Source organism: Dreissena polymorpha, chromosome 3, assembly GCF_020536995.1.
Source record: "Dreissena polymorpha isolate Duluth1 chromosome 3, UMN_Dpol_1.0, whole genome shotgun sequence".
In the NCBI taxonomy this organism is placed as follows: Eukaryota; Metazoa; Mollusca; class Bivalvia; order Myida; family Dreissenidae; genus Dreissena; species Dreissena polymorpha.
The window spans coordinates 74,735,249-74,746,113 of NC_068357.1; the positions used below are offsets into that span (position 1 = coordinate 74,735,249).

Sequence of the window (10,865 nt, forward strand, 5' to 3'; positions counted from 1 at the left end):
TCTTGAAAAAATGCTTTTTACTATAGGCACTTTTGTGTCCGGAGCCATATCTTGGAAGTGCTTTGGCGGATTTCATTTAAACTTGATAAGAGTATATATATATATATATGCATAAGAGGATGATGCACGCCAAATGGCATTGTACACCATCTGTTATTTCCCTTATTTTTGAAAGATCACACACCCACATTATACCCTCCCTCTACCCCCCCCCCCAACCCCCCCCCCCCCAAAAAAAAAATAAAAAATAATTATACCACATTATACCCCCCCCCCCTTCTCCATGATGGCTTACGCTATACTGTCAAGCACTAGAATAGTCGAGCGCACTGTCCTCTGACAGCTCTTGTTTTTTATTCAACTTATTTTCTTACTATACAAATTAGTTAAGACTATTACAAACATTAAAGATTTATTAGCAATTATTTTTAATGACGTTTGAAAAAAATCCAATATCAGTCAACAATTCCCTTTAAAACATGGATGGGGACAAGATATTGATCAAATTATCGTAGTACCAAAATTTTTTTTATCAATGCCAATCATTCCAATTAATATGTTCCTAACATTTTTAGCTAACTTTTTTGAATAGTTAGTAATGTGTTTTCAACATGGTGAATCTTGTATATGATGTTGTAATAACATACATTTTCAATGTACAATGTATTTATTAATGGGTACATTACTTAAAATGGTTTTAATGGATATATAATTGTCTCGTTTCTTACACAAGACTGGGGAGTTTTTTAAGGGCTGTAATATCATTAAACTTTGTGACGGTTGACAATTACCTTGCATTTTTGGACAGTTAAAGAGGGGGGGGGGGGGGGTCAAATTAAAGTATGTTGATATTTATCTGCAAATTATGTTGCATATTATTTGATTGTTATTGACTAATTTGAATAAGGATGCCAAAATACAGAACATGTGCTCCAAATGCAGCATGCATGTAATATTTTGCGTACCGGTAAATACCGTGGTTGGTAATATAACAAACAACAGCAACAAATTGTTCCTTGCTACTTACATGAAAATGAAGCAATCTTAACAGTATAATGAGAAGTAACAAACAAAACAAGAAATACAAAGATATTTCACGGTATTATGTGAAATTGGAATAAGACATCAAACTGGGAATGGATATCCTTTTGGTGATTTTTCTCAAACAAAACTAATCATTTCAAGATCTGAATTTATTTTTGTAATATTTTATCTACACTTCAAGCTTAACAAGCAATTTTCCATGACTTTTTCATTAACAGTGATCGTATTTTTATAATTTTAAGTGTATTTTTAATTTTATGAGGATCACATAAAAAATCCAGTTTTGTACTAAAATAAATTTAAATGAAGCTATTATATATGCAAGTATCTATTTTAATTATAATTTGTCAAACTAAATAAATGCAACATGTAAAACTGCATATTATGCACAGTTGAAAAAAACACAATTTATTCCCAAGTTGATGTCTTACTCCAACTTAACATAATACAGTGTTCATTAATCTTAGCTTCCATGTGAAAAAGTCATTCAGTCTTGCAACTAATAACGATGTTACGATTAAGTTAAAATATTTTAAAGGAGCTTGTAATAGCTATGAGAAATATTTACTTCATCTTTTTTTTTCTCGAAATTAAATCAAGAGCATACAGAACATCCAAATCAAATGTTCATAATTTTTCATTGACCTGACCATTTGATGATCTTGTTTCAAAGGTCTTTAATTTTTTATATTTATTTTGATAAACATTTACTTTAACAACTTTTCTAATAAAAGGAAAAACATGCACAGTATGCTAGAGCCATATTCTTTTTTGAGGTGTTGTTATTTTGCCATATTTTCAATGTGACATCATGATTTTATTCAGTAATCATTATGCTATAGGGACCTCATGAAATACACCCATGTTTGTCTTCTCATTTCAGGCATTTGTTCAAGAGTTGCTACAAAGGGCAAAGACATTGTAGAATGTTGCGGAAACCTGCCAACATGAAAGCCAGATCTCCGTCTTTCTTCTGATTGGTTGAACTATCATACTCATTTGCATAGGTCATGTGACATGCCATGTGACACTCACTTGAATATTTAATTCAGGGATTTGTGTATATGAATATGATACTAACTTGAAACTGTTGCAGAGTTTGGCACATTGATGTGATTATTGAATGAAATCAGTTTCAAGCTCTGTTTATCTTTAATTTGTGATACTGGGATATGTTAAATTGTATTGTTACTTTGTATGTATACTTATTTAGAATAGGTAAGAGATAATCCATTTGGGATGACCGATTGATCATACATAAAATTATACATAAAACTTGCTGATTAAATTATTAATAGGTATTTTGCAATGGTAAGTGAATTTTCATTTCCATGGGAAACATTTTTTTAAATTTACCGTAAATAATCAAACATATCCAAATCAGCCAAACATTCTTATTTTAATCCATTTTACATTATTGCGTTTTTCATAATAAGTTTGCTTATAAAACACTAGCTGATGTAAGCATGTAATTCCCTTTGCCATACCTTGATCAAAATCTAGCCACAATTCATAGTATTGTATATGGCACTACATTTCAGAGAAATTTTCATTGTTTTCAAGTTCACAAACAAGCTTGCAACGTCAACAGCAATATATTTGAAATTCTTGGTACACAAAATGAAATTTTACAGCATGTGACAGAAGATTTAACATGCCTTGCAATATGACAACTCAAACTTAGATGGAAATGGCTATGAATTAATATTTTACTTGCACCTGAAAGTGTTAAGTAACTTGATTTTACCCCAATATTATTTTTTTACGTATTTGCAAAATGTTAATTTTTAGCTCACCTGATATCAAAGTTCTCAAGGTGAACTATTGTGATTATCCATTTTCTTCGTACAACTAGAGACCACCTTTATTACTAAAATGTGTTGACATTCTTAATATTGCTAGGCTGTGTTTAAATCTGGGTTATTTCCTCCCAAAAGTAAGTCACCAGGTCAAATCCTATAAAAAAATTATGACCTCTCTAGAGGCAATCATTATTATTTAATCTTGATGAAACTCAGAATGTATATCTTCACAATAGCAAGGTTGAGATTTAATCTGGGTGAGGTGTAATGAAAAACAAGGTCACTGGGTCAAATCTGCCTTCCTTACCTCAAAGGTCAAGGTCACTCTGTCGTTACAGGTAAAATTTGGCAACACAAATGATTGCAATCCAAAATAGGAATACAAGCTGCCTTAAAAACTAGTCTCCCTACCTCAAAGGGCAAGGTCACTCTAAAGAGTTAATAGAACACATTTGGCTGTAAAACAGTATGGTCCTACTGCTATTTTGTCATACATTATGCTATTTTAAGTAACTTACCACAAATGACAACCACAAGGAGACAGCATTTCATGGGTAGTAAATATCTGTCTACTACAAAGTTCAAGGTCACATTTAGACGTCCAAAATCAAATTTGGCCATTAAACATTTTGAAAATTCTTTGCTTGTGTTAGATATATCCAGAGTCTAAAAACAATAGCTTAATGTTGGGGCATCCTCTATGGACACATTTCTCTTTCATTTTGGTATATTGCTCTCTAACTGAGTTATTTCAGGTAGAGTCTTTAACAATTGGTGTCTGAGAACTCAGGTGGGTGCTTAAGGGCCATCATGGCCCTCTTGAAATATATATGATATTCTCATGGAAATAATTTTTATTTTGAAATAGATATTTTTAATTTAATATGATTATATTCTTACCATTGGGTTATAAACATGTATCTGTAATATTTTAATATGCTGTTTATTATGGATTCATTAAATGTACTTGATGATAAATAGTTATGATTTGTGAGTGATGTTGCACTATATATTTACCATAAATCTTAGAATTTTACAACCACTAGTCAGCTTTCAGAAAATATTCTTAAGGACGAATTATTGTCTCCTGACTTTTAATTTGTATAAGCTGTGCTATAGCTTAAGGACATCAGTTTCGATAAGGTAATATTTGTAAATGTAATATTCATGATAATGGAATGTTATTTGATGTTTTGAAATGCCTCATTGATCAATGTAATTCCCATTTGTAATATTTGTAGTGGGTAATTTTGTTCCAGGATTTGATTAATGTCTGTCTTATTTTAATATTTCACAAATGTATCTTGATAAAAAGTTGAGAGAGAGGTTTTATTATAACATATTTACTTAAATAATCTACTCTAGCAAACATCACACACCTGGCAGGATTCCATTCTCAATGAGTTTGTTTTGTTATTTGCCTTAATATTTGTAATAACTTAATCCAATTGTCAATTCCTTGCAGTTTTAGCCTCCTTCATGTGTATTAATTTATGTTTTTGGTATTTATAAGGCTAATTATATTGTATGATCCAGTGTCTGAAAGAAAGAAATACAACAGCAACATTAAATCGTAGGTATTATTTGTTTCTAATTAACATCTTTAAACCAAAGTTAAAAAAAATCTGCATAGCAATTATTAACATTTATTAGAAATATTCTTATGTGATGGCTGTTCATGCTTATTTGTACAGGCATGTTCAAACATTTTGAATATAACATGCATTCTGTATGTAAGACTCCGTTTTCTGTTAAATAAATGAAATTTATATGTATTAGAACTTGGGCAAGATGTTTTGACTGGTGTTTAATGTACTGTGACATTATTAATCCTGCATGTATAGACTAGAGATTTTGTGTTGTGTTAGACTAAGCCACACTTTGTGAAGGCATATCATTTGCAGAATGTGTTACAAGCAATAATTAATTTTTTTAGTCAAATTTTGTCTCAAAACTGTCTACTTTTGTTTGTTTGAATCATTTGTTCATTTTTGTTGATAACAGCAAGTCTAAACAAGTAAATCCAGTTTCCATTCCAATAAAATACCCATTTATAATCGAAACAGTTTTTATTGTAAACTTTTTTATAGTATGTTATTTGCGTTTTTTGTTGTAAAGTTTTTGTATAGATTAAATTATTTTGTGTTCTTTTGTTTGATGTATTTTAGATTATGGTGTACTATTAGTACATTAAAACCATTTTTTCATGAATGAATTGTTGGTATTTGAAGAAATTACATCAAAAGCAATATACATGTATAGAATACACTGCTGCCCTGGGTCTTCCTGTCTGCATTTACTAACCTTCTGATTGAATATATATATTTTGTCATTATACCCCCACAAAAGAAGTTTAGAGGGGTATACATGTATAGGCGTGAGCTTGTCGGTCGGCCGGTCTGTCGGTCCGTATTAAGTGTTCGCTCTCTAATTCAAGTTGTTTTCATCCGATCTTCACCAAACTTGGTCTGATGTTGAATCTAGATGATGTCTAGGTCAAGTTCGAATATTGGTCATGTCTGGTCAAAAACTAGGTCACGGGGTCACTTAGTGCGTTTTAAACATTGAGCATGGTGTCCGCTCTCTAATTCAATTAGTTTTCATCTGAGCTTCACCAAACTTTGTCAGAAGTTGTATCTAGATGATCTTAAGGTCAAGTTCTAGCATGGGCCATGCAAGATCAAAAACTAGGTCACGGGGTCACTTTGTACGTTTTACACATTCAGCATAGTGTCTGCTCTCTAATTCAAGTAGTTTTCATCCGATCTTCACCACACTTGTTCAGAATTTGGATCTAGATGATATGTAGGTCAAGTTTGAACATGGGCCATGCCTGGTCAAAACTAGGTCACGGGGTCACTTAGTGCGTTTTAAACATTGAGCATGGTGTCCGCTTTTGTTTGTTAAGACAACATGCAAAATATTCTGTGTCAATGCGGCATGTGGGGATATTTGTCACGTCTGTGACAAAACTCTAGTTTGATTTGAAAAAGATAACTAATTTTTTTTAAGTTTTCTAAGTATGTGATTGATTAATGTAAATTATATTGTTAAGAATTATCTCTGAATATAAACTTGCATTGTTTTTAAGACGTGTTAATGCAAAATTGCAGTTGCAGATGTAAGCCAGTTGTTAAATGTGTTTGAAAACAAAAATCATAAAATTACACTTCAGCCCTTGTGGGAAAAGAAAAAACAAACCGTTTTATTTTAGATTTATAAGTGAGCAGGTACTATTCAGCTCACATGAGCACAACATATTCATTCATGGTGCGCTTTTACGATAACATATTGTCTGTTGTACTTGGTATTTCATGCATTGTTAACATTTTCTTTGTGAACACTATAGGCCACTTTTTTGCCCATCTTCATGATATGACCATTAATTTTGTCCTATTGATATCTTGGCTGTGATCACAACTAGGTCAGATGTTGTCAAAAGCTAAGCTTGAGACTCCGTGGCTTAATGTTTGTTTGTGCAATCTTTATACTTTCTCTTAATATTTGCTGTGATGATTTCTCAGACTAGTGAGATATGGTTACTGTCCATTGAAAAACATGACGGTCATGTGGACAAGCAACTTTCATTATGTGGCTTTAATAAAACCATGTCAACAATCAATAAATCACAATTTTTACCACCTCATCATGACACTCACTTGGAATATAAAAACTGTATATACATGTATAATCTGGGTTTAGATTAAACAAAAGAAAATATTGTTGGTTGTTTAAAAACATGACTGCTAGATGTTTCAGTTTTCCTTATAAGTCTATTGTGAAACCTTGTGAACCTACCTGGGCAGAATATTTTACTTCCTTGGGGTGTTATTTGATTGGTTTAAGGCCTTTGGTCCTCTTTTCATGCATAAAGTATGTTAGAAACCTCACTAAAAACAAACCGGTACATTGTGTCAGTCCTTGTACTGTTTCTGGGCATTGTACTGTTATTAAAGCATGTTTATGTCATGTCTGTGTCAACATGTATATTGATGTAGGTGTTATTTTAGTTTTTAATGTTGTCAATATTTGTTTTTATGTAAAATGGTTTTCATGATATGTAAAAATGGTCATTTTAAATGTAATTTCATTTAAGGAATAATACAATATAAAAGTGTGAAATAACCTTGTTTGTTTTTAGCTTACCTGTCACAAAGTGACATGGTGAGCTTATATGACTGTGTGATGTCCGGCGTCCGTATGTGCGTGCGTGTGTGTGTGCGTGTGTCAGTCAACAATTTGTTTGTGTAGACAGTAGAGGTCACAGTTTTCATCCAATCTTTATGAAATTTGGTCAGAATGTTTATCCTGATGAAACCTGGGTTGTGATTGTATTTGGGTCATCTGGGGTCAAAAACTAGCTCACTAGGTCACAAACTAGGTAACATAATAGGTCAAATAATAGAAAAACCTTGTGTAGACAATAGAGGTCGCAGTTTTCATTCAATCTTTATGAAATTTGGTCAGAATGTTTATCTTGATTAAATCTGGGTTGGGATTGTATTTGGGTCATCTTGGGTCAAAAACTAGGTCACTAGGTCAAAAACTAGGTCAAATAATAGAAAAACCTTGTGTGGACAGTAGAGGTCAAAGTTTTCATTCAATCATTATGAACTTTGGTCAGAATGTTTATCTTGATGAAATCTGGGTTAGGATTGTATTTGGGTCATCTGGGGTCAAAAACTAGGTCACTAGGTCGAAAACTAGGTCAAATAATAGAAAAACCTTGTGTAGACAGTAGAGGTCACAGTTTTCATCCCATCTTTATGAAATTTGGTCAGAATGTTTATCTTGATAAAATCTGGGTTGGGATTGTATTTGGGTCATCTGGGGTCAAAAACTAGGTCACTAGGTCAAAAACTAGGTCAAATAATAGAAAACCTGGTGTAGACAATAGAGGTCAAAGCTTTCATCCAATCTTTATGAAATTTGGTCAGAATGTTTATCTTGATGAAATCTGGATTGGGATTGTATTTGGGTCATCTGGGAACAAAAACTATGTCACAAGGTCAAAAACTAGGTCACAAGGTAAAAAACTAGGTCACTATGTCAAATAATAGAAAAACCTTGTATAGACAATAGAGGTCACAGTTTTCATCCAATCTTTAAGAAATTTGGTCAGAATGTTTATCTTGATGAAATCTGTGTTGGGATTGTATTTGGGTCATCTGGGTTCAAAAACTAGGCCACTAGGTCAAATAATAGAAAAAACCTTGTGTAGACAATAGAGGTCACAGTTTTCATCCAATCTTTATAAAATTTGATCAGAATGTATATCTTGATGAAATCTGGGTTGGGGTTGTATATGGGTCACCTTGGGTCAAAAACTAGGTCACTAGGTCAAATAATAGAAAAACCTTGAGTAGACAATAGAGGTCACAGTTTTCATCTAATCTTTATGAAATTTGGTCAGAATGTTTATCTTGATGAAATCTGGGTTGGGATTGTATTTGGTTAGTCAGGTGAGCGATTCAGGGCCATCATGGCCCTCTTTTAAGCTCATCTATTTTTTGAAAAAAATTATGAGCTATTGTCATCACCTTGGCGTCGGCGTCGGCGTTGGCGTTGGCGTCCGGTTAAGTTTTGCGTTTAGGTCCACTTTTCTCAGAAAGTATCAATGCTATTGCATTCAAACTTGGTACACTTACTTACTATCATGAGGGGACTGGGCAGGCAAAGTTAGATAACTCTGGCGTGCATTTTGACAGAATTATGTGCCCTTTTTATACTTAGAAAATTGAAAATTTTGGTTAAGTTTTGCGTTTAGGTCCACTTTTCTCAGTAAGTATCAATGCTATTGCATTCAAACTTGGTACACTTACTTACTATCATGAGGGGACTGGGCAGGCAAAGTTAGATAACTCTGGCGTGCATTTTGACAGAATTATGTGCCCTTTTTATACTTAGAAAATTGAAAATTTGATTAAGTTTTGTGTTTAGGTCCACTTTATTCCTACAGTATCAAAGCTATTGCTTTCATACTTGCAACACTTATGAACTATCATAAGGGGACCGTGCAGGCAAAGTTATGTAACTCTGACTGGCATTTGGACGGAATTATGGGCCCTTTATACTTAGAAAATTGAAAATTTGGTTAAGATTTATGTTTCGGTCCACTTTACCCCTAAAGTATCATAGATATTGCTTTCATACTTGGAACACTCACAAACTATTATAAGGGTACAGTAAAAGGACAAGTTGCATAACTCTGGTTGTCATTGTTACGGAATTATGGCCCTTTTTTTACTTAGTAACTTTTAATATATGGTTAAATTTTGTGTTTCGATCCACTTTACTTCTTAAGTATCAAGGCTATTGCTTTCAAACTTCAAATACTTTCATGCTATCATGAGGTTACTGTACCTGGCAAGTTGAATTTTACCTTGACCTTTGAATGACCATGACTCTCAAGATCAAATTATTAAATTTTGCTAAAATTGCCATAACTTCTTTATTTATGATTAGATTTGATTGATACTTTGACGAAACTACTCTTACCTGACATACCACAATAGACTCCACCCAAACCATCCCCCGTGCCCTCCCCCCCTTCCCCCCCCCCTCCCCCCCCCTATGTTTTTTTTTTTTTTTTTTTTTTTTAAAGATCATCTCACAAATGACCATCACACCCTCACACTATACCCCCCCCCCCCACCCCCCCCCCCCCCAATTTTTTTTTTTTTTTTTTTTTTTTTTTAAGATCATCTCACAAATTACCACCACACCCTCACACTATACCCCACCCCCCCCCCCCCCAATTAATTTTTTTAAAACGGTTATGTTTGAAATACCGTCCAACCATTGCACCCAAAAAATACCCCCCCCCCCATCGCCCCCCCCACCCCCCCACCCCCCCCGCCCCCGATTTTTTTTTTTTTTTTTTTTTTCGCTTTTTTGGAAGATAATGTAATAAATGTCCACAACCCCACACTATACACCCCTCTTCACTCCACCCCTCCCTCCTTTGTGATTGAAAATGAGAGTCCCTTCACCTTTAAAAAGAAAATAGATGAGCGGTCTGCACCCGCAAGGCGGTGCTCTTGTTTATAATATAGTGATTCACTGACAACTGAGAAATGACTTGTAAGTTTTTCATATTTCCATGAAACAAACCTTGTAGATTCATGCACAAATGGATTAAAAATTTAACTGCAAATGGAAAAGTTCAAAGCCCCCCCCCCCCCCCCCCCCCCAGCTGGCTGTCAAGTTAGGATTTTTAGCTCATCTATTTTTTGAAAAAAAATTATGAGCTATCTTCATCACCTTGGCGTCAGCGTCCGGTTAAGTTTTGCGTTTAGGTCCACTTGTCTCAGAAAGTATCAATACTATTGCATTCAAACTTGGTACACTTACTTACTATCATGAGGGGACTGGGCAGGCAAAGTTAGATAACTCTGGCGTGCATTTTGACAGATATATGTGCCCTTTTTATACTTAGAAAATTGAAAATTTTGGTTAAGTTTTGTGTTTAGGTCCATTTTATTCCTTAAGTATCAAAGCTATTGCTTTCATACTTGCAACACTTACTAATTATCATAAGGGGACTGTGCAGGCAAAGTTATGTAACTCTGACTGGCATTTCGACAGAATTATGTGCCCTTTTTATACTTATAAAATTGAAAATTTGATTAAGTTTTGTGTTAAGGTCCACTTTATTCCTACAGTATCAAAGCTATTGCTTTCATACTTGCAACACTTATTAACTATCATAAGGGGACTGGGCAGGCAAAGTTATGTAACTCTGACTGGCATTTTGACAGAATTATAGGCCCTTTATACTTTATAACCTTAAAATTTGGTTAAGTTTTGTGTTTTGGTCCACTTTACCACTAAAGTATCATAGATATTGCTTTCATACTTGGAACACTCGCAAACTATCATAAGGGTACAGTAAAAGGACAAGTTGCATAACTCTGGTTGTCATTTTTACGGAATTATGGTCCTTTTTTGACTTAGTAACTTTGAATAGATGGTTAAATTTTGCGTTTCGATCCACTTTACTTCTATAGTATCAAGGCT

The 10,865-nt window shown here is 33.7% G+C and overlaps 1 protein-coding gene across 4 annotated transcripts in view; it reads left to right on the plus strand.

Annotated features, from left to right (window-relative positions):
* LOC127874788 (uncharacterized) overlaps positions 1-6,971 on the plus strand; it is a 212,690-nt gene extending 205,719 nt beyond the window's left edge. For 3 of the 4 annotated variants that reach the window (XM_052419419.1, XM_052419421.1, XM_052419417.1), the window contains one exon: positions 1,928-6,971. In XM_052419419.1, coding sequence (XP_052275379.1) covers positions 1,928-1,969 — 42 coding nt within the window. In that variant the 3' untranslated portion in view covers positions 1,970-6,971. The remainder of the gene's footprint in view (positions 1-1,927) is intronic. The other variant, XR_008047092.1, reaches the window with a different exon arrangement.
* The last annotated feature ends 3,894 nt before the right edge of the window (positions 6,972-10,865 follow it).